The 26184-nt window shown below is 35.6% G+C and overlaps 1 protein-coding gene across 3 annotated transcripts in view; it reads left to right on the top strand.

Moving 5' to 3' along the window:
• Positions 1-26184, top strand: part of LOC106673956 (homeobox protein unc-4-like) — a 94239-nt gene that overhangs the window by 37116 nt on the left and 30939 nt on the right. Inside the window, exon 1 of one of the 3 annotated variants that reach the window (XM_014406362.2) lies at positions 14378-14631. The exons of the other annotated variants lie outside the window; for them this stretch is intronic. Coding sequence (XP_014261848.1) covers positions 14496-14631 — 136 coding nt within the window. The 5' untranslated portion in view covers positions 14378-14495. Of the gene's footprint in view, positions 1-14377; positions 14632-26184 lie in introns of those variants that run through there. 3 annotated transcript variants of the gene reach the window in all.

Genomic DNA, 26184 nt, shown 5'->3' with positions numbered 1-26184 from the left:
CGAAACGTCCACCATCTCAATTTTAATGTTATGCCAGTGTATATATAACACAAAAAAACTATCCGTGTAAGCTTCTTCATCATTATTGGTCATCTAGGCATCGCGTAATCTCGCCGCTTTCATCGTTCTCATCCGAATTTTTGACTCGTTCTTTTTCTAAGCGGTTAGGTGTAGATTATAGGCTGTCCAGAACATTGTCTTTGACGGACTAATTGAGCAGCAAAATACAACTTAATAAACACCTACTATTTCCAACGTTTTTAGTGATTACGGTGGTTAATATGAGGGGAAATCTTTAAAAAATATTCATGCCAGTCTAACAACTAAAGCTATTAATTTAACAAAAATCGAGACGAGACATCGCATGTCTCCTATCACCTGAGCTTTTAATTAAAAATATAAATAAATAAATAAATCCCATGGGAAGGCTTAAAAGAAACCAATGGCGACAAAAATAAACAAAAATCAATAATACTTTTTCAATAAATATAATATCATGGTTTTCAACCCATTCTAAACTAACTGCAAACTAGATTCACAATGCATCAACTGATATCAAATTCTATAAAATAAAGTATAATAGAGATATATAGATTGATAGATAGATAGGTAGATAGATAGATAGATAGATAGATAGATAGATAGATAGATAGATAGATAGATAGATAGATAGATAGAGAGAGAGAGAGAGAGAGAGAGAGAGAGAGAGAGAGAGATCGAACGATGCGCAGAAAGGTAGAACCATACGCAGAGAGATAAAGAAAGAGTAGATATATTGATGGATAGAAATTCAGATACATAGGTAGGTAGATAGAACGATATATCATAGGTAGATGGATAGAACAATTGAGATAAATTGATAGAAAGTGACATAGATAGACTGAACAATATACGTACAGATGGATACCTAGGTAGATAGATAGAAAAATGCACAGACAGATAGATAGACAGAAAGTTAGAACGATATGCAGATAGACAGGTAGAAAGATAAGTAGGCACAATTTTAGGGATAGAAATATAGAACAAACTACAGATAGTTAGTTAAATCAATGTACAGATAGATACATAGGGAGGAAGATAGAGCAATGTAGAGATAGATACATTGACAGAAAATTATAACGATGTACAGATAGGTAGGTAGAAAGATAAATAGAAGAATATACGGATAGGAAGATACAACAATATACATACAGACAGATAAAAAAACAGATAGATTGTTAGGTAGAACAATATAGATAGATAGATATAAATATAGATAGATTGAAAGATATACATATAGATAGATAGATAAATAGAACAACATACAGATAGTAGATACGTAGATAAATAGAACGATGTACGGATAGATACATAGAACAATATATAGAAAAAGTAGAAAAACTATAATAGATAGCCAGAAATACAGATAGACCGATAGGCTGAACGATATAAAGATAAATAGATAGAACGGTATAAAAATAGATTTGTAGAAAGATAGAGATAGAGAATGGGAGAAAGTGAGTGAGAATGAGAGAGAGAGAAAGAGAGAGAGGAAGATTGATAGATAGATAGGAATAGAGATAGATAGATAGATAGAAATATAGACATACAGATAGATAGAACTATATACAAAACGATTTATAGAGGAGAAATGTTTGAGTGAGCGATGAGTGGGTGGACAAAAATTTGTCTTATGTAGGTATATGTACATATTTTCTTCTATTCAATGTACATGTTCTTGCTGTCTGATGTGATTAGAAGTAGACAATACCGTCCAGTTTACATTTTGTTTTATATATTTTTGTTTTATACAGTTTTATTTGTAATACCTTTATAATTTTTTTATTTAAATCCATCGCTTCAATTTTTCACTATTTCTATCCGGTACTGTCTTTTTTAAGTTTCTTCCTCTTGCTTTCGCGTCTCTCTGATATAAATGCGACATAGTAGTAAACATTACAAGGATGTGATAAACAGAAAACAACAAAATGCATCTTGACTTTTAATTTATCGAGAAGCAAATAAATCACCATAAGAGCGCAAATAAATTAACTCATAAATGGCAAAGAGAAATAGTAATTCGATTACCTTTATCAATATAAATATACAATTTATTTTATTTTCAAGAGTTTATGTAATATTTATTCTTAAGAAAATAAACACATCCTGATTTCTAGCCGTGGTTTATTGTACGCTGTATCTGTCAGTATATGTGGCACTTTTTCAGAAATTCGCGATATGACAATTACTTAACTATTCTACAATACCATTCTATTACTACTATAACTATTCTAAAATACCAAAAACAAAAGCGGGACTTGAAACTAGAACCGATCAGTTTGTAATGTCCAGTCTGCCAGAAATGTACAGCAAGTAAAAGCCGATCAGGAACAAACTATGACCACCAATTGCAACGACTACAGTTTTGTCTGCCGTTTTCCTTTCCAATAATTGTTTCCGTTTTCCTAATATGAAATTCCTTGTGTAATAAGGTTAATAAAAAAATCAAAATGTAGAAAACAAACTATCGGTCTTGTGTTAATCGTGATATATATATATATATATATATATATATATTTTAATTGACTTAATTTATTTATATATACTTAAGTTTTTTAAATAAATAAATTTTTATAAAGGTATAAAAATGGCGTCAGAAGAGCCCTGCTTGCAGACTTCATCCAAGGCCATTAAGGATGATCTGCTGTAGCACCCTCGTCATTACCGGCCGAAAGGTCTAATGTCTTAATCCGGTCGTCACACCTGTGCCATCGCCCTTCACTTCCATTTCTTTCACAACTGTTTGCCTTTAATTCGTTTCTTTTTAACGCGCCGCCCGACATAGGATACGTCGGCCTCGAAGCATAGGGAAAATACGAGTTTTGAAACTTAATAAAGCGCTCCTTGACGTGTCTATGATTAAATTTTAAACATGCGGTCTACCAAGAGATTTGAAAGAAAATAAAGAAAATAGCAGTCTAATTTATCGTTAGTTGTAAATTAAGCTATCTCTAAAAGAGCCGAGTTTGTTTTTAATTGTATTTTTATACCTACCAACAAAAAATCATTTTTTTAATATAATTGAGCCATATTTCTCTATAGAAAGGTGTAATCGTACACTCAAAGACAAAGAACCGGAAACTTATTTATTTGTTTAATTTCATTAATAACTACGTATAAAGACTAATAGTTGACTTAAAACTTAAAGAAAACTTTCAATTAATTAATCTTTATGTAAGGTATTGGTTGAGATAAAAAAAGTCAGTGTCACGAGAGGGATTCGAACCCACGACCTTCGGCTAAATCCGCCGCTGCTCTGCCACTTGAGCTATCGTGACTTCGATCCATTCGGACACCAACTTCCCACCTCAACCGCACCTTATGAGTTTTCCCTCCTTTTTGCCATTTTTCAATTCAAAATTCAAAGTTGTTGGAGTTTACAATACAGTTAATTTTATAGTTAAATTTTAATCTAACATTAAATAATTTTCCAGTGTTTTGGTGAATTTTTTTTCAAAACATCATAATTAATCATTGTTTAATAAAACTCGAATTTCTGACCTCGTCTGATTTGATTTACGTTAAGATTTGTTGCAATTAATATAACGATAAAAATATATACAGTTCATAAACAAGTACATTTGTCTTTGCGCGTATAGTGTAATAAATACCTGAATAACTATTTTTTTAATTCAACGAGGTGAAAAATAAATTATTTATTTTAATTTAGAAGTCTAGTATGAATATTTACCAAAACCCACCGGCTACACGATTTCACGTGAATATTCACTTTCTTACCTACATGCTTACCCTGTAGACACGTTCAATCATCTATTTATTTCATGTCATTTACCCTACACTAAGCTAAATTTTGTTGTTCTGCTGCTTCCCTATAATACATGACAATAACGGCAGTAAAATACCTTCGACTAGAAAAATTGAGAGCTTTTATAGAGTTGATTTAACGGTTTTACTTAGCATGTACTTATTTGCTTGTTAATAAAAAAATTAATGTGATTATGTGGTTGGTCAACAAAAAAAAAATTGAATTATAATATGGTCAGGGAAAGCAGTTCATAACAAGCTATTGAGATAATGATTATTTTCTTTTAAAAATATGTACGAACCGTTCCAAAAAATACTATTAAGTTTAAATAAACTCACTTTGTTGTTGTACTTTGTTCTTACTTGTATATTTTACATTTTATGTACAAGTTCATATCTTTCAGATTTCTACTTTAGGCCTACTTAATGATCATGTTTATTCGCGTGTACTTAAAGTACACGGATTGATCGAAAGTGTTGAATAAAATATTCAAAATAGGTGATCTAAATTACAAATTTATGTCCCGTTGAGTTCTAGTCGGTTCCTGAGGTCATAGCGATTATTTAGCTGGTGAGTACTAGTACTCTTATAGCGGAAAATAAATTAGTACGCGACCGATCATTCACGACAGACCACCTCAAAATTTAAGTGCGCGGGTATTCCAAGTTTTTCTCATGTTTAAGACTTTATTATAATCCGAGTGAAACATCTTTATTCTTCAAACTTTAAGAATGTTTCTGTTAGAATTTTCGCTTCTAAAGACCCTTTGGGTAAATGGTAGATTTAATGGGGAAAACATAAGTTCAGGCGATTGAAACCATATCTCTAAATATCCTCTAAAATTCCACTTAATTTTGGCTTTTTATGTGGGACCCACCCTGGGAGACGTGGCACACCATGTGTTGAACTACGGCGATGACGGATGGTATAGTGTGGATTGAGGCTCGAGACCCCGAAACGGCTCACCTCGTGCTCTCATCCACGGCCCTTTTCTCAATCCGAGTTTCTTCATTTTATCCTGTGACCCCTCCCAACCCTTTGTTACAAGGGGGGGTAACCGGGCACAAAATAAAGGTGTAGCCCAGAGGGCGAGGCAACCTCTCTGAAGCACAAGCTGTACCCGCGTCGGCCTAGGGTCGGCATGGGCGGCGGGTGCCTTAGCAGAGTCACACGAGGGCCAGTGCACCAGATCCTGTCTGCATAGACGGGAGAGGGTGTATGGCCATCTGTACCACGGGGTAACTAATCCTTCCAAACTCAGCCCTAGTTACACTGGGAACGAATTCGTGGTGGTACGTGGTGACGCCCCTGGCGGGAACTTAGACAGAGGCTGTCTTCTACTGTGACCTTCGTGAAGCTTGCGTATAGCCAGCGTTATTACCCCCGGCCTCACGGGAGACGTTGCGACCGGACGACAGCGTGTAAGCGTTGAGGACGCGATGGTTACGCTGAATAGTTTCTCGAATGCGTGAGTAAGCGAACGGAAATGGGTTATGAATCGGTTTCTCTGACTCGAGTATGCTTTGCATTGTTGTGCGTATGACCGGCGTGGTGCCCTTGGGGAAGTGAAGGATCGGATCACCTAGGCTAGGCCTACGGCGTCCCTCGAATGCGCATGGCAGGTGTAGGCTGAGCTCAACAGGAGGTTTTGCAACCAATGAGGTGGTGCTCATCTACGGGGTGGTTAGCAATTCCACTAAAAACAAAACCGCGGCCGGGGCGGATCCGGTAGTTTCTAGGCTATGGGAATCCCCAATACTCTGGGAGATAGCTTTCTCTATCTAGGGAGTACGCGGGAGAACAGGCTGATATATTTCGGCCTGTTAGCCCTTTGCGTGCGGCATACGACTGGATGCCCGACCATTCGGAGTGGACAAGCGGAGAGCGAGGTTGTCTTGGCCCTTAGGGGCTGGGGCGCCTCTACACCAATGCTGCGGCGGTAACACTATTCCATCGTATGCGGAGGTGCGTCAGCTCTCATCTTGAGAATCGAAAGGTCCGATAAGGCCTAATAGGCCAGGTGCGGACGCTAAAGATCCTCTTGTCTTGTTGACGAAGAGTTCTCGGCAACGGAATGTCCACATTACTAACAGTTAATTCTTTATCCTCACTGAAAATGACGGGACACTGAAGTGACTGCAACGTAAAACAGCAAGAATAGACAGATTCAGTAAGTGATTAGTGTCGATCAGTTCAACATAGAGTTCATCCACTAGCAGGGCTACCAATACTACAAAGTCCAATGTTTTATTTTTAAGAGATTATTCTTTTGGGTGCGGGTTATGACATTATATTATCCACCTATTCTTTTTCTTTTCCTTACACACCACCAAGTAACTAGCAGGTCACAAGAGACTCGAGCCGAGGAAGAGGAACACCCCCAGAAGATCCATCACGCTCTACTGAACTTACGATGATGTTACATATGTACCTTTCAATCAAACCTCAATGCAACCATTCCCCTATAAAATAATAATTTAGATGGCACATGTCATTTCTACCATTTGAAATCGACGTATCTAAAGAAAAGGTCAGACCACTCCAACCAAAGATTCGATACCACTGAAAAGATTTTGCCTCATTTCCTCGTATTGCGGGCAGTCCATAGTTTTGTGGTACATATCCTCAGTGCTTTCACACGGATCACAACTGGGACTCTCTCAGATCAATTCTATATTTATGAGTACCCCATAAGCAATGGTTGCTTTAGATCTGCGTAATTACCGCATAGAAATCGCAAATTGTCCAACTTAACTTAAACACTCCAACACTCCACCACTCCAACAACTTAAAATCACGGAGTCTTAGGCACCAAGGAAATCGACAAACTTTCTCAATGCATGTACCAAGAATAATTCTATATTTTAGGAGAGAAAAAATCATTTATGTTTTAATGTGCTGTGACGAGTTTTTCTCCTCTGGAGAGAGCCATGTCTAGGTCGAAGAATAGGCACAATTAACAACAAATCGAAACTTCAACTGTGAAAATATGTTGAACATTCTTTTCCGGGATAACGGACGTATATATATTTTTTTTTATCCTCGCAATGGCAAACCGTGAAATGGAAAACACGTGAGAGTCTTTCCTGGACAAAGCGTAAAAAAGAGAAGAAGAAACTATTCGAAATAAAATGGCGTGCATTACCAAAAAGTGGTACAGTTTGATCCGTCCGGCGAAACGGAGCAAAAGGAAAACGATAATTCGTCCTCCGTGGTGTCACGTCTACCAATCAAGAATAGGCCATTATCCGGTTAGCCACGGTCCCTTTCTTTCTACCCCAGTCTCGTTACCGGTATCTTTTCTACACCTTGTGCCATACAGTTGATGTGACTTTTTTTCCCTACCCTGCTATTTTGTTCACACTCCTTCAGGTTAGTTTAAAAAAAAAGTTGCTAAATTATCGTCCAGATGCGGAAGGAGTAACGATCCATCATGGGTTTCGAAACCCGAACCCACCAAATTGAGCGTTTACCGACCCAATTTCCCCATTGGATTTATAGCCCTAAATGAGCCACCAAACTGCTCCCAATTTACATACCTCGGTTATACGTGGACGGCAGCAACGCAGCTATTTACATGGAAATTAATAAATAATCGTACGAAGAGCTTTTCAAGATGTTTTTTTTCTCCTGCGGTTTATATACGGGGCCGTCCATTAGGGTCTTAACGAGGTGTTTCATTTTCGGGAAGTTCCGAGATGACAAAGAGGGTGAATGGAGAACGGGCCATTTCGCATAACAGTGCTTCCATAAATTGACCTCAGCGGCTTTTGATAAGACTCGTTATTTCAACCCGGTTTGTATGAGGTTTCATTAGGAAAATAACGAACTCTAAACGACCAGGTGTTAGTAACGTTATTCAAATTTATTTTTTTTAAAGTACACTAGTAATATCTTCTCCATAAACAAGTGATGTTCCCTCGCCCTAAAAAAGACTACTTAAGAAGAAAATGATATATTGGATATGTTAGTTACCGTTTTCCTTACAATATAACATATGAACCACGCTACCGTTGTTTATGTTTGGATTGTCATTTTTTGCCATAATCTGTACACAGCGCAATTAGTTACTTTAACAACTAAGAACGCCAACATTAAACATACACAAGTCGAAAACCTGTCCAGTGATAATACTCGTTTTGTTTTCGGTATTAGAAGTTAGTAAGTAGAAAAGAACTATTTTAAGTTCATTAGCGCAAAACAATGATACATATGTTTACAGTTGATATATTTAAGATTGCTTTACCCTAATAGGTCGAAAGCTTGTCAATAAAAACTGAATTTGATTTTTCTTCGAGACTACAACTTGATCAAGAATGTTCGTGAGTACTCGTTTTAAAAATTTAAGAATTTAAATCACTATCTGAGGGTTTCCAGATACATGGGCCTAGATGGTAATGAAAAGGCTCCTTGACGAAGCCGGGACGTTTCAAACTCCACCGCGATCCGGCCCTCTGACGCTAAAAATGTAATGAACATTAACTGACTAATGTCAAATGTTTTTTCATCATCAAAGGACCAGAACCCTTCTGTGGCATAGGAATCCACAATGTCAATGAGTACCTCAGACTGAAGGATAAAAAGAAATTGAGAGAACAATGGAATTCACTCTCTGGACTCAAACAATCCAAGAACCTCCTAACAAATTTCGAAAGAAAAGAAACGATAGAATGTATCAAAGGAAGCAGGAAAAACCTGCAAATTCTAACAGGATTCTTAACAGGACACTGCAACCTAAATGGACATTTAAAGAAAATTGGTATAATCCAAGACGGCACATGCAGATTCTGCAGAGAGGCAGAGGAGACACCAACACACCTACTCACAAACTGTGGTGCCACACTTACCCGCAGGAGGAAGTGTTTTGCGATGTACAATATGACTGTAGAAGAAATTCAACCACTAAAACCGGGCCTATTAATCATGTTCCTTGATGAAATAGGGCATACCGGTGTGATATAGACACAGAACGGGGGATACAATAGCTCTTGAAGGGCGCAGTATATTACACCCCGATCAATACAAATACATCTACATCTACATCTTGTCCAACATTGGTAAACCGTAGGGGGCCGATTCCTCTTCATGATAACTCCTGGCCAAATATCGCAATGCCTGCGGAAACTTAAGGACTTCTTGAAACCTTACCGCACCATCCATATTCACCTGACCTGTCGTCTATAGATTTCTACTTTTTTAAGCACTTTAATCTTGAGATTTAAATTTTTTAAATACGCGGTTAAACCGAAAACGCATTCCAAGATTTATTATTAGAATCGAAATAATGATTTTTAATATATTTAAACAGACAGTTCCTACTCACAGTTAGTTGTTTTCAACGATCCGGGTTTCGGACCATGTCGAGAGACGTGGTTGTAAACTCCTTAAACCTGATGATGAGCTATAAGCTTGAAATCGGATCGTTGAAAACAACTAACTGTGAGTAGGAACTATCTTTTTAAAAGATCGAACAACACCTCTTATAATATATATCATATAGCTGAGTAAAAACTCTTATTACACATTGACAAATTATAGGTTGTGATAGAAAATATTTAGAATAAATTTTCCTTATTTTATAAACAATAAAAATGGTTTTAACTGCTTTTTCAAAACCTGTAATATTTTTGCATATTTTTATATATTAAACCCCGACCATTACATCTACAACATCCAAAAGAATTTCCATGAAATCTTGAAGATTTACATCAGGTTTAAACTAGTAAAAAGTTAAAAAATCATCAAACGTCAGAAGGCAAACAAAAATGATCACTAATATAATATATCCAAAACCCACTACGAACATTTGTATAGGAAAAATGGATTGCCCTAACCACTACGTCCCAAATAACAATTTTACAAAAAATGCAAATAATTAGAAGCGCTGGAAGATATGACTATTTTGATTTAAAGGAAACTAAAAGAAAAAATGAACATAAATAGACTTATGTTTGTAAATTCTGCAAATAGACAAGTTGCACATTAAAAAAAAAAACTTATGAGTTTAATAAAACAAAGCCTCCGTTTTGAAACATGACTGACAAATGATCCGAATCGAAAATACCGCCAAAATGCAAAAAATTTTACAAAATAACGAACATTTCCAGTGATGTACGGCTTCTCTGTGGGTTAAAGGAATAAATACAGAAAATGATTTGAAACCTCTTTGCTGAATTTTTATTGTACTGGTACAGTGGTATATTGTTGAAAAAGTTTTGTACGAGAAAATACTTATTAACAAAAGAAAAATCTGTCAACTGAAAGCAAACTTAAACTCCGTTTTATACCTTCATTGTTGATCGTGAGAAAAAAGTTTCACTCACAAGTGAATTTTGTTTTATCAGCAGCTTGATCGTCGCTGATAAGTCCATTGAGTTGAGTTGAAAAACGACTGACACGAACCGCTGAAAATAACCTAAACAACATCATTATTGCCCACAAAGACATGAATCCGACCACTCAGAGATTAGGAAACTGTCCACAAATTATACAAAATACGGGGTAAGTTAATTCAATGGGCTGATAAGTCTTTTATATGCTAATCCTGTTGAATAACGCATCAAAATACTCGAGAAACTTTTTCACAACTTTAACCGTAAGCGCGACACTTATGGAGTGCCGGAACAGCCAGCGAGAACCGTTTTTCCTCTGGGTCATAAACGTTTGAAATGCATCAAAAAACACAAAGCGGCCCGATTAGAATTTCAATCCTGGCTACCGGAATCGCGAAGGTCTTAAACAGGAGGCTTTTACAGCCCCACGTTCGGGTATAACAAGCTAATACATTGGAATCGAGGCGGCACATTAACATAAGATGGACATAAAATCCAATATACCTATAACAGAGGACACCACAATACATCGCCCATTGAAAAGCTTCGGCCGTATCTTGGAGATTCATTGAAAAGCAAATTCCCACCTAATGGTCATTGTGCCGCCTCCGGAGGGCGCATTGTCGCCGGAGGGCATTGTGCGGGCCCTAAGTTTTATGACTTTATCGAATCGTCGCTTAGTGCGGCCAAATCCCATCCGCGATTCCGGCCCTCAAAGGGGATTTTGCTTTATCGCTTCTTATTATCTATTTCCATTGAGATTTCTCGGATACAATGGCTTAACAGCCGATCTGGGAAGCTATTTATGCAATGGTTGAAAAGCTGATTACACCGGCGTATAACCCGCAAGGAAGTATTTGTAAAAGATTATAAGCCATTGTTTACTTTGTGTAGCATACATTTTTATATCGACATTTCTGAAAACAAACTTAATGGCGTATCGAATCAGCAGACAATTTTTGATTTGCCTAGGAATATTGCAAATAAAACCATCATTCAGTCAAGCCATCTACTATACTTAATTTTTTTAAATATTTTTCCGAGTCTCTAACAGAACGATTCTTCCAAGTTTGTCAACTATTGAACTCTCCGGATATTGCCCTCTGGAAGCCGGGGTGCGACAGAACAGTGTTCTTGGACAAATATTGTAGCTCATTATACTTCAGACACTATCAACATCTAGACTGGTAGAGGAAACCGTTGAACTCATTAATAGGACTATCACCAGGTATGAGAATAGGGTAACCCTCGNTATATACTTCAGACACCCCGCCTACAACCTCTACTTTTCAAGTTTCCTCTGCCGACGAGAAAGTAGGAGGAGCTCCAGGCACGCATAGCCGAATGGAATAAATTCTGATGCCTTAAGAAGCAAATCCTCCCTTCATAGACTATTCCTCTTTAATATTACTATCCCAAAAAATGACTGTGCCCCCTACCTTCGGTTTTATCTCGACTCACATCTAACCTTGAATCGATATATACTAACTCAAAGGGCAAAAATAAACAAACGCTTCAGACTACTGTCCAAATTATTATGAAGAACATTATACGTATCAACATAAAACAAACTAACACTTTATAAGACACTTTTGAAACTAATTTGTACATAAGGACTAGAACTATGGGCACCGCTAAACCTTTCAATACTGAAATGAAAAAAAAAAAAAACACTCCATCCAATCCAAAGTCCTCACAATGTCAAAGCTCCCTATTGCGTTACCAACAATACCATTCACAATGCCCTCCAAATACCTTTCCTTAAAAACCAAGAATCTGTATCTTGGATGATCTGGATGAAGAAACAAACTCAACTGTTACTGTCAGACTTTTCATCTATTTTAATGTCATCATCTGGTCAAAGAAATCTTAATTATGTCTACACATTGAATTAAAGTTCTTAATATATGGTTTCAGTTTTTGATTGAAGAGCGACTCAGTGTCAACATTACCAAGCTTGTGACACTATGCACAAAGTGTATATACAGTAACTACACACATATTATAGTGTTAAGTCCTTAGTGATGTTGGGACTGAGTCGTCTTCAAAGAATTAGAAACTATCATCTATTAAAAATTTAATATTTCCATGTGTAGATACATTTAAGATTGTTTTGCCCTGAATGATATTCTTAAAATAGGTCGAATGAAATTGACCATACGAAGGTATAGATTACTTGAGAGTAAATAAGTGGTCTATACAGCTAACACTTTAAACAGAAACTTCGTTAAAAGCCTATTTCCCAACAATTGTTCTTATTTCCATGGAAAACTATCTTCCCATCCTAACTCTTTAGGTCCATCATTAACGACCTTTACAACCCAGCAAGGCGACTGAAGCGGAGATGGTCCCGGGACTCCTTACGAATAGTACGCAACCATTCAAAAAACTGGGAAAGAACAATGGTTATTGGCCCCACTCAGGATGTGTAAAATGAATAAAATCCCTATCGTATCCAATTGCATATTGTATATAATTTGTACATATGGTAATTATTTTTCTCCCGCCCAGTTAAGGCATAATTTAGTAATTAGATTAATAATTTTAAAAAATCGTGTGATGTTTTGGTATGAAAAGTCTTGGCTCACTGCAGTCCAGCGTTTCATGTTATTCGATCGATCTAATCTCACCCTATTCTTTCCCAGTACGAGATTTTGATCTGAAGTGTATCGCTTGAACCGACAAACATCGGAACGAATCTTTACAACCATGCTTAATTATACTGAGACTGGCATTAAATCCACTTTAGACCTTCCGACTTTAAAAATAATGGTACTGCAGTTATAATATCGGGTAAAGATATTGGCTGAATAATGCGACGATTGATAAATTGATTTTTAATTTTCCTTGTGTGCTTACACGTAACATCTGGAAGCATTCAGAAGACTGTGTAAGCCATAATAGAGAACTCAAAATACTAACCATCCTTAAATTCGAAGAAAAAAATTACTGAAAGTAATCTTCGATTTCCTTATTATAAAAAGGATAATGACTATGGACTTTCATAACTTGCTGCACAAAAGATATTGGAATTGATACAGGAATAATAAGGCTTCGAGTGTATAAAAAAACTGTTTCCATTTCCCCTCTGGCAAGTCGGATCCACCCCCTAATTGCAAAAATACGTTCTAAATTAGAAAATAGCTTATTACAGAGGCATTGAGTGGGCCGGCAATGACCTGGAAAAGCTAACAGTTGTCACAAAGGAACGGCTCACCCCGTCCGATTTTACGCTCGACACCTCCCCTTCCGATTCGGGGTGGCAGAGCCATAATTCAATGGGCTAATGAGCCGGCCTGGAAGTCTCCCCTTCACAGGCAGGAGCTGTTCGAGAACGATTTCGTATAAACGAAAGAAGAACAATGGGACGTTAAATCGAGAGGATCGACTCGTCAGTACTCGGACCGGTTGAATTGACTTGAATTTCGTCCTTTACACAACTAATAGCTTTGTTCACATGGTTGGTACCAAAATTTTTTCTCTCGGTTAATGAATTTTTACTATCGAAAATTTTCCTTGATTCGTATGATGCTTTTATATTTAAAATTGAATTTGAATTTTACGATTGATTTCTATATAACACTCCTTTAATCAATATAAATAATAAATAAATTTTGGCAGTTTAAAGGTTATCCTTATGAGGAGTTAGTGCATTTTTGGATAACTAAATTTATATATTTTTATAGCGCATGTCGCTGACAATCTTCTTTGGTTTCTGACATACTGACAAATTTTGCTTTTCAATTCAACCGGACAAAGGAAATAATTTCAAATAGTTTAGTAGAATTAGTAAAATTCGAACTTTGGAAATAAACCTTTCTTAATTTGGGTTGATGATGATGATAAAAGGCGACTAGGAGGTGGGGTTTGTATGTTCCCCAAGCACTGCAGCTTTCTGGCTTGTTGTACTTTAATAGTTTATTCTTCTTTCAATTAATTATTCTTTTTTATATAAGGTCTTGGTTGAGATGAAAAAGTCAGCGTCACGAGCGGGATTCGAACCCGCGGCCTTCGGCTCAATACGCCGCTGCTCTAACTACTTGAGCAATCGTCACTTCGATACACTTGGACACCAACTCTCCATCTCAACCTATTTATATGTGCTTAAATACCTAGGATGTTGTTCAGAAAAGGGTATTTATTACAAGTATCATTAAAATGAGGGTTTTCAAGTTTTTTATGCGAATTCGTTTGAACATTTTTGTTTTTCCATTTCAATAAATCGAGATGTGAACGGAATAAGCTGTTAATTTTATGAATTTCAAGTGTTGTTATCCCTTTTTTAAAGGTATTGGGGCAAAAGGCCTTCATCGCCTAGCCAATCCTCGTGAAATGTGACGTTGATTTAAGAGCAAATTATGCCTCATGCGGAAGCCGGAGGATCCGATCCCGTCCACAACATTGAACGCCCAAGGGACATCTGCCTCGGACAATATGGCTGTTTAGACGCTCGGCCAGAGATGCAATTTACATTTCTATTGGAACAACTTTACGGTAATGGATTGTTCAGTGATGTAATTTAAGTTTTCCCTGCCTGCTATGGTGTATTAAACACCCCTTCCGTTAGTTGAGCTGATACCATCAAAGAGCACGGCCATAAAGACTGTCCCCGGTACGCTTTAAGGTCAATGCGAACAATCGGGCCATATCTACAACTTGTAACAACGCGTAAAAAAGTATGTTGTGTTCAAAAAGTCGTATCTATTATCGAATACATTCATTAAGTTATTACCGTCTAAATACTTGATTTTACAAATTTCGATCAAGTTCTGGTAATAGCAATATTTTTTAATCGATAATCCATTATCTTCACTTACAAGCTATTTGCAAAGATCAATATGCATATTAAAACCAGCATATTAAAAAAATTTTATATTATATAAAACATATATAATTAAAATCAACATATTAAAAACTATCTTGTACCAATGTTTTCTACAATGACTCAATTAAAATTAAAAGTTTAAAATAAATCCACTGATCTCTGTAGCTGTTATGTTTTTCGTTAATGTTTGTGTGATGTGTGTGTTGTCGTCCGTGATTTTTTTTATTCCCTGTAAAAGTAACAAATCAACAACAATGTAACAAGAATAGATGTAGAACTATATGCAAAATACTAATAAAATCATTAACATAATGTAAAAAAACCTTTTCAGGATTTCAGGATATTGTGTGCCCTAGCCATGCGTGATTTTTTTTAAATATCCTGAAAAAGTTTGTTTTTACATTATTTTACATTATGTTAATGATTTTATTAGTATTTTGCATATAGTTCTACATCTATTCTTATTTCATTGTTGTTGATTTGTACACTTTTACAGGAAATAAAAAAATCACGGACACACACAAAGATGCCAAAACGTTGAAAATACTAATAAGGAATATGTCATTCAAAAAACGATCGACACTTTCGAAAATAGGCCACAAAGGACATAATAAAATTGTTAAGTAAAAATTACTAGCATTATTATAGCTGAAGTTAATATTTAACTAAATATTTATTATTTCTTTGAAATTACCCACGAATAATCTGGATTGCGGTAATGTCTTGATATCAAAGCAAATTCAATCGTTACTACCAAGGTTTCGACCTTAAGGTCATCATCAGGGCAAAACAATCTTAAATATGTCTACATTGGACATAATTAAGTTTTCAATAGATAACATTCCAATTTTTTAAAAGAGAAACTTAGTTCTCATATCACAAAATAAACCACTCTATTAAAAAATTAAATAGTCCATTTGTAGACATATTTAATATCTTTTACCCAGATGATGACCTTAAAATAGTTCCAAAGCTTGGCAGTGAGAATTGAATTTTTTTCAACAAGACCATACCGTGATCCAGATTATTCGTGAGTAACAAAGCGGTTGATACATTTATTACTTAAATCTTTAAAATTTTACGAGGTTAATAATTAAGTGAAATATTCTATTATTTTCCTTTCGCACATTTTAGCATCTTTTAGGCCTTTGTCGTCCGTGATTTTTCCCTGTAAAAGTACTAAAATCAACAACAGTCTAATAAGAATGGATATTGCTATCTATGTATTATTATCTATCAGATATCTATGCAAAATAATAATAAAAATCATTAATATAAAAAATAAAAATTTTAAAAATACCTTTTTCAGGATATTTAATAAATAATTAATAGCACGCATGTCTAAGGCACAAAAGATGCAAAAACGTAAAAAAAATCACTAAAGAATATATTATTTAAAAAATACAATCTACACTTTCCATAGTAGGCCTAACAAAGGATATAATAAAAATGTTACACAATAGAAGATAAAGAAAAAACATAGTAACAAGAAATATTATAGAAGTTAATACTTAAATAAATATTTATTAACTCTTTAAAACTATACGAAGTTTTTAACAATGCAAGCTTTCAAGGCTTCGTTTTTAAATTAAAGTAACCCCTCCTCAGTATAATCCTATAATGCGAAAAATATCGAAGTTTTGAGCCTATATCCTTCTTTGTGCCATAAATTCCACCTCTCTTTGGCTATCGTGTTGAATGCATGAAAGTGAAATGACACAACCAATTACTATAGTCTTGAATATTCAAACACGCAAAAAGTAGCCATGCATATAAGCACGTATTAATCCTGTGGAGGGATGAGAGGCTGTGTACATTACGATACATGACGTTACGTATTTCAGTTCATTGTATTTTGGCTATTTTCTCGTTAATGTCGCCAGCTCGTAACATGACATTTTTCTTAGACACCGACATAATCCATTTCTTAGTTGGTGCGAACATACGGCAATAATTGTTAATGAGGTTTCAATCCGATCGAGCGTCTGTTGCAAACTGTTAATTCACCTATAAATTTTCTGGTCCTTATTCTTCAGAGATAGTAAACAGCCTAACTTTAATCTAACTTTAAATGTCCTCCGACTTCACCTATCAAACGTCATCATGCCGTGGCGTTTAGGGGTCTAAACAACATTTTACAATCTGAAAAATAAATTTCCCCAGATGTATTGAATCTTATTGTTGAATAATTTATAATAGAAATTTCAGTCAGTTTGATTTCTGAGAATAAGTTGGCCAAACAGGAGATCATTATTAAATTATAGTTATAATTAGTTAGTTTTTATAAATGATAAATTTATGGGGGATAAAGTAATTTACGGTTTTATTGCCAAATGTTTTAAGTTATAAATGTATATAATACATTTATAACAAATTACATACTTCAATATGACTAAAATGGCTACTGTAGAGGACTATACTAGGAGAGAAAGAAAGCGAGAGAGGGAGGGGGAGAGAGAGAGAGAGAGAGAGAGAGAGAGAGAGAGAGAGAGANAGGTGGAGAGAGAGAAAGAGAGAAAGGGGGAGAGAGAGAAAGAGAGAGAGGGGGAGAGAGAGAGAGAGAGAGAGAGAGAGTGATGGGGTGAGAGAGAGAGAAGGTGACTCACGAGAACGGAAATAAATTTTTATTTTTTATGTAAAAATTTAGGACAATATTGACCTCTCTTATGCACAGTTATGCAGTCTGCATTAAGGTGTGTATGCTAAGAGAGATGGAGAAAGAAAGAGAGGGAGAGAGAGAGAGAGAGAGCGTGCGTGTGTGTGTGTGTGTGTGTGTGTGTGTGTGTGTGAGAGAGAGAGAGGGTGAGAAAGAGATTAAAACATCGTATGGAAGTAAATTCAAACATGAATGATTCCGATAACATCATGACCTGTTCTATTTGAGATTGTGCGATTATCTGTCATATTCAGGAGGGGAAAAAATGCTCAGCAAAAACATTCAATTATAGTGTTTTAATTTCTGGTATACATTTTTTTTTTTTTTGCTTTTGAAATAAACGATTTGCTACTTTCTTCCGTCGGGCGTTTGATTTTGAAAGAGGCTCTGGTCAACACTTGCTTGTCTGCCCCAAATCCAGCCGGGTCATTAGAAAGGATATTCGCGCTCTTTTCACACGGGGCAATATCAGTATCAAGATTTGCCGGGCAGCTTTACAATGTAAATCCAAGGAAATCAGTCACTGGCGGCTTGTAGACATTTGTTCTGCGATAACCTCTAAACTGCGACCTCCCGGGATATCGTCCGACGCTAAACGCTTCTACATTTATTTAATTAGCACATTACGCAATCTCCTTAACAGAAAATACTTCCTTTATAGCCGATAAAGTTTTTTTCATTCGCAATCTAACGTTCGTCGTATGTTTTCCAGGGATTCCGTTCTTCTGGGAAACAGCATAAAATTTCTCTTTCCTCCCCCTCGCCAGTCGGAGATAAGGCTTAATTTAAATCGTGCCGTCCTTCCGGCGGGGCAAATTCAATATTTCCCGATAAGGCGAAATTGTCTCGGGGCGTACGATGGTAATAAAATATTTATTAAAGGATATTTGGCTTGGCCGAATCTCCGGCCGGGATCTCGACCGGAGCATTAAATCATGTGAGATAGAACGAAGCGGGCTGGCGGAATAATATGTTCGCCTCTCTTATCCAGATCGCAAGAGAGGCATTTCTTTTCATCGTCCGTTATATAAGAGTAATGAATAAATTAATTTCGATATTGATTCGTTATATTCCATCTTCTTTCTTAGATGGAAACAAAAGAAAAAATTTAAATACACATTTACATTAATTTCTGGTAAGTGTGTGATTAAAATAAGACGATTGACAAATCGCTGTAAGATATAAAAAAAGGAAAAAAATATTAGAAAGTCTGTTAACCCATGAAATTTGAAAAATGTACTTTACGAGTTACGTCTTATTTTAAAGTTGTAATTTGATATCTCAGTTGTGAACAGGCTATAAACTACCTTCCGAAAAACTAATTTATTATTTAATTTAATAATCCCAAAAATCATAGGATATAATTAGGATATATAGAGAGAAAGAGAGAGAGAGAGAGAGAGAGAGAGAGAGAGAGAGAGAGAGAGAGAGAGAGAGAGTATGAGAGAGAAGGTGAGTGTATGAGAAAGAGAGTGTTAGTGAGCGTGTGGCTTTATACATAAGATAAGATTTTATACATTTTTAATTTATTTATGTATACGTATATCATTTTATGTTTAGATACATACATTCGCACTAAAGGGCGAAATAGAGTGGATAAAGAATTTGTGTTATGTTAAATCAGGTAAACTTCTAAACAATGGTTCGCCAGATTTGTATTTCGAAAAACCCTGTCAAAGGTCTTTGTTAATCTACAGTCTATCTTCGATTTTATGCATTTGAGGTCAATCATAAGAACGTGAAAGGAATTAAATTTGATTATTGCGCTTGCATTTACCTTCAAGAAAGAGTTAACTTTTACGATTTTATAGTAGAAAGGTCTAATCTGTTAGATGATCGTTCTTTATAATGGATACAATTTTTTTTTTAAACACGCTTTTAACACTTTATACATTCTCTCTGCGAGATCATAAGAATGATATAATCACTTCATCCTTTTTTCCTATTTTAAATTAATCATTTTGTTCAATAAGAAAATATACAGACATTCATTAAAATACCTTCGGACAGATGTATGAACTAATGTAAATTGTTCGATCGTTTTGCATTTTGTAGTTTGCGTGTGATTCTCAACCACCAAAACCACCTCTCAGTTCAGCAGTGCTTGACCGGCTGAGGATTTCTACCATCTATGAACGTCGTGCGAAAGCAGTACTAAGCTGTTTTGAGTATGTTCCTTGTCGGCCGAGGCTGCAATTAGAAGCGTCGAGGAACAATAAAGCTTTCACTACATTATCTGCGCACGCCATCAGACGTCCGAGGTATAAATTGAACGCTGCAACGAGGCAACGGCAGATATCTGTTGATCCGAAACACCGCTAATAGTTTCCTATTCTTAACTGATCGGCAATAAAGAACAATTAAGGAGGAGCCGAGACCGGCACGTCTCTCGTGCTTGCTCGTTCGCTTCTCCCAGGAATAACAAACGACCCGCCTTTTCCCCTTTTCACCTCCTAATATCACCTTTCCGAAGAGACGAGCCTATTTTAAAATCATAATTTCACCTGGTTAGCCTGCTACGTGGAAGAAAGCAGTATGTCATGAGTGAGGTGTCCGATGTACCATTTGAACCAGAGATGGACACACGATTTCGTATATACTGCTTTCAGTTCTTCAGGTTTTTAAGTTCAGTTTTCAGGTTCTTAGCTCCGCACGAATCGATCTAGACTTCTCAAAATACGGCGACATTTAGAGAAATTGTTAAGACGAAGTACAGACAGGTCATTACTGGTGCCTAAAAGTGTTGAAATGCCGAAGCCCGTCTCATAGACCTAGTGTAGATATACCACAATAATCAGAAACGATTAAACTACGGATTAATAAAAAAATAAAACTACTGAGAAAATGTGTTTTACCAAAAGAAGCTTCACGCTACTTGTGACAAACAAGAATTAGAAATAAACAAGCGTGAATAGAGATAGAAAAAGTAACAGTGTCGGTCATTTCAAAATTTTAAACATTATAAATCATAAGATGCGGAGGTGTTTAGTGACCGTTACTTAATGATTATTCGGAGATAGTGAGATGCGGTCTGGTGAGACGTAGGTTTTAGAAAAATATTTTCTTTAATGTGCCAACGTTTAGATCTCTATTGATATCACCTTCAGGGCTCAAAGTGTTTGTTTTCCGCGTAGATGTGTCAGGCTTGCCTGTTGCGTTGAGAGTGGCCAACAGCAGCGTATTGAGCCGAAGGTCATGGGTTCGAATCCCGCTCGTGACACTTTTTCAGTTCAACCAATGCAATAAAACCAATGATTAATTAATTGAAAGAAGTTGTTTGGCCAATCGGACCGCGAAATATAATGATGTTTAAATAATGTTATCTTAGCTGTTATCAGGGATGTGGTCAAAGAAAGATATTTTTAATGTTAAATCTTCGCCTAGCTTTCAGCACTTTATTGTACCTTCTTCAGGGCTCTACAAAAGAATATATTATACATTATTAGTTTTGGTTAATTTTACATCAATTATATACACTACATACTGAACTTAACCCATTTATGTCAGACTACAAAGTGCACGGATTGTTATCTTTGAAGATCTACATCATTTCTTTTATCAATCTCCGACATAGGTGAGGTTCTTTTCCTTGACTTTAACATCTTCAAAATCAAATGCTTGAATCTCTGCAGTCATAAGTGTGTCTGATTCGGTCTCTCAGTTACTGCTTTGCTTGGTCATAATATATTGTGGGGCAAGCATTGCATTGCATACAATTCACTATGATTGATAATTTTGATTTTGGGTTCTCACTTTTCAATTTATTAAAGAATTTATTACCTGTCTTATTGTTAAATTTGTACACTATTTTTACATTTATTCATTATTGATGTTAATTTGGCCAAAACTAAAAAGGTATAATATATCCTTTTGTAGAACCTTGAAGAAGGTATAATAAAAGTGCTGAAAGCTAGGTGAAGATTAAAAAAAAAATCTTTCTTTGACTATATCCCTGGTAACAACTAAGAGAACATTATCTGCATATTCCTGTTTTTAGGCAAACATACCGGTCTAGGAATGTTCTATAACTTTTCGTCCCAATAGATGGCTGTGTTTAATTTAAAGTAAAATCATTGTTTTAACTGTAATGAGTAGCAGACTTGGGTAGCGAAATACAATACTCATTATTCTGCAAACTCATTCCGCACTAATTATGAAACTTAAACACTGATTTGCTGTTTCGAATAATATTTAACCTGATTAATGAAGTTTGCAAGCTGTTTGGTTAAAAAAAAATCTCGTCAAAAATTCGAATAGGGGAATTTTCCTTACAAAACGTACATTGTAACTTAAAATTCAGTTGAAACTTTTCACTTCTTCAACAAAGTTTACAAGCGTACACGTCGTTCGTGTAACCGATAAGTTACTTTATTTTACTCACGCCTCTTCCCCCCACGATCTAAATACAGAAATATCCGAAGAATCCGGGTTAATCTCCGAGGAGATATCTTATCTCCGCCGGATGTTGGTAAACAGGGATTCTCGGAGCAGAAACGCGGTGAGCACGGCCGATATCGGGGCATCCTGCCTCGTAAAAAGGGGGTCACAGTGTGTGTTGGTCATGAGGACAATGTTAACACAAGTGGTTCATAATGAATCAAATATGAAAGATGTAACAACAAACGTAAATCGAGTTAATATTTATTGACGTAAATATTGTTATATTTATGTATAGTCGATTCTTGTTAGTGATAATAGAAACTCCTCAGCAGGTTACTTTGGTAAATAGAAAAAATTCTCTGTATTGATATACTCGATAATACAAACTATTTTTCCGAAGCAGGGGGAGAAAGTGCATTCTATAAATTGAAATGGAATCACTTTTCCTCCTTATAAACCTTTTTCTTGTTAATATTCCTCTAAATTCACGAACATTTTTTACACCCTTTGAAGGTTGCTTCGAATTTTCTCTGGTTTGTTATGTTAGGCGGTCAGTGTTTTGTCTATGTGTTCTCAGCACTGGCCAATTTGAAAAATCATTTAGACAAAGGACGACAGGCCACATCGAAACACAAACCTCATAAAATATTTTTAAGTGCATAACTATGTTCAATTTCACAGTTGATCTATTTCCAATGTTTTATTATTTTTTCTATGCTTTAATAACTTGTAAAAATGCATACCAATTCTTAATATTTTTTTCTTTGCTCTTAATAATGGTGTTGACTGAAAAAAAAACAATTTGTGATGAATGGGGATCAGTTGTCTGCTAATTGCTTCTTCGTTACGAAATCTATAGTAAGATAAGAAACATGATATTAATATACGATTATTTTATAATAATGAAAAATTAATGAGCCTCAATTATAAAACAATCAGAAAAATTTCACAAAGTTTTATTTTAATTATTTTTTATATTAAAAACATTAATTATTATATAAATAATATTTAAATTTCTAGCAAATGATTAATTCTGAATTTGAAACATTTAATCATTTGATCACGAATAATTGTGGATTTGTCACCGACTCTTATCTCTCTACGTGTGTATAATATTAATTTCAATATATCGTTTTCTTGTAATCTACAATATAATTAGTGATTAACCTTCAACATTAAAAGTTGTACTAAGTAGGACGAGGCTAATATTGGAAATCATACGTATATCTTTTTTTTATAAAATATAGAAGTTCGTGTCTAATATTTCTAATCTTACTGTATATCTAACCGTAGATTTTAAAATTGTGCATATATGTTCATTTTCGATAAGCTTTTCAATTAGTATGTATTATAGATCTTATGATTTGATTTTATTCTCGCATATTTAAGTGTTTTATTATGAATTGTGGCTGATTCCGAATTAGAAAAGATAAGTCTATTTCTTTAATTGATTATTTTATTAATACCCTATATATTTAGTACAAATATGATCACAAAACGATTTTTTTCACACGGCCACCACACTAACACTAACGCAAGCGCTGTACCCGGAGAACACACACATGAGAAACCAGTCAGCCGGTTCTAGACATGGAAATGGCTAGAGCAGTTAGGGTTATCGAGTGGTAATGTCTGGTATAAGGTTAGTTTGGTATTGACGATCAATACGGATACCAGTCCGAGAAGTCTTAGAAATTTCCAAGTCTTTTGGCAAGTTGTATCTTGTCTTGAGTGGGGATTCGATGCCAGTATGCTATCTATGAACAGTCAACAAGATGTACATAGAACGGCAAGATTTTTTTTTTTTGTATACTGAGGAATTTTTTCTTCAATCAGTATTGCACTAGTTTTCGATATGCTCAAAGCGTACCTATCTACTCTTGGATGTTAGAGGTAGCTTGGATCGGATTCGATTAGAGGAAAAAATTGCAGTATTGTCCACATAGTTGGTGATGATGGTAGGTTTTTAGTCGTCCAAATGTAATAAGTCTGTGTTTAACATGGGTAAATCGACAATTTTTCAAAAACTGTAAACCGTTTAAAAAAACGAATCATTTTGGGTGCGTGACCGGGTCGAGAGTCATACTCAAGAGGCTACTAGACGGGATCGATCCACACATTTGTTTGGAGTACATTTCTCTTCCACATATGACAGCGATTTGGAAGAAGGGGGCCGAGATACGGCTACAGCTTACAAACGGGATGTGCAGATTTTATGTGCGGATTTATCTTATGTGCCTCGTGCGGATCGCCCGGATCCAATTAAACCGCCGTTGGGCCGGGCTGTTCTAGTAATTTTCTTGTGATTCCTTTCATAAATCGACTTCCCGAACTGTTTAGGAAAGCTGTTAACGCGCAATTGTAAATTTACTGTTTGTTCTCAGTATTGAATATATTGCAATTTGAAAACGACCGACATAAAAAAATAGACTAAACTATAAATAAACTTGATATTCGTTGTTTGCATGAATACACTTTTTTGTGTAAATCCAAACTGTTTTCGTAAATTTTTTCCCTTTAAAATGTCGGAGATATTATAATTTTGGCATAACTTTAATAGTTATTCAGATATCGTGAGATGCGGTCGGGTGTGATGTGGGTTTCAGAAAAACATTTTCTTTATCGTGCCAACGTTTCGATCTTTTATTGAGATCATCTTCAGGGATCACACCCGACCGCATCTCACGATATCTGAATAACTATCGATTAACGGTCACTAATCTCTACACATAACTTTAATGTTAAATTTTTTTTAATCTATTAAAAATTTATCTTTTAATATTTTTGAAAACTTTTCCATTTCAACCAACACCTTACATAAAAATATAATTAAATGAAAGAAGTTTTTCGGTCAATCAGACCACGACATGACAATTTACAGGACTAAGGTTTACATCCCTATAAACTAAAAATAATGTAATAAAGTTGGCTTTCAAAAATAAATTACAATGGGCGCTATAAAACAAAACGTTCGTCTACTTCATTCTTGTTCTTTTTTTTCGGCTGGCTACCATGGCTTTTGCCAGCACGTCGCGTTTTTCCCCCGTAGGAAGCCTACGATTTTTCTGGGACTTGATTTCTACTCGTATTCACACGTGGTGAAAAGGCTCTATAATGATGCATACCTAAATATCCATACTTAGCCTAACTTTTAGTTTGGAGGGTTTCAGAGCACCCGATACTCCGCTGAAGGTACGCCCTCATTCACGCTAATAAATACAGTCTCACTGATTATAACCATTTCATCCCATATGTACAGCTAAAAATTGGGGAGCCAATTAATATTACCCCCCTGCCGCGGCCAGTTTAATGGGTCTGTGGGGTACTCGATATTCCGCCACAACGCACCCACACATAATCAACACTCACGCTAATAAGTACATTCATTTTGGGTGGACAACCTTGTGGTGAAAGACATCAAATGCGGCCATATGCATTAATTAGATTCAGGTATTCGATCAACTTTTGCTGCCGTCACTGTTGTATTTGCCTCTTTTAGACTCGAAGAAAGGTCACATATTGTTCTGTGCGGCGCCAATTTGTATATGTTTATCGGTTACTTGCGCGCCGCACAAGGGATTCATTTTTGTTTTCTCACTTGTATTAACATAAAATTTTGACATGCCGACATGGCCTGAAAGCAGACAAAATCAACTTTCCAACGGCTCTGATGTAGTTGAATTTGGATAACATCCGGAGGAGTTATAAATTTTAATTATATAATTTTTAATTGCAATGAAACTTCGTAAAGGGGTTGAAAAGGAATTTGAATAGTTTTTCTCTCAAAAAACACCTACATTATTGGAAACGCTTTTGGTTTTTGAAATTTTTTTAAATATCTAATCAGCCTTTGCAACATGTACCAAATTTTGAACAACTAGATTTTAAAAAAGTTCTAAATAGTACAATCAGGCCATAGAAAATCGTTAGAATATTTTAGAAAATTCCGTTTGGAATTACAGACTTGTAACTCTTCTGACAACTTGAAAACCTGTCAGTGTTTTCGTCAATTATTAAGATTTTATCAGTCATTATTTACAGAGGAGTCAATTATTTATTTTACAAGTGATATTCAGTAATTAAATAAAAATTAATGATAATCACTTCGTGGTAATTTAATTTCTGATTCGGATTAATTCAATTATCGAGCGTGCATCGTGCTGAATACGCGAATTAGCCTGCCAAT

Source organism: Cimex lectularius, unplaced genomic scaffold, assembly GCF_000648675.2.
Source record: "Cimex lectularius strain Harlan isolate CLEC.00 unplaced genomic scaffold, Clec_2.1 scaffold6, whole genome shotgun sequence".
Taxonomy (NCBI): Eukaryota; Metazoa; Arthropoda; class Insecta; order Hemiptera; family Cimicidae; genus Cimex; species Cimex lectularius.
Note: the sequence above shows the minus strand (reverse complement) of the source record. Positions and strands in the feature narration are given on the sequence as shown.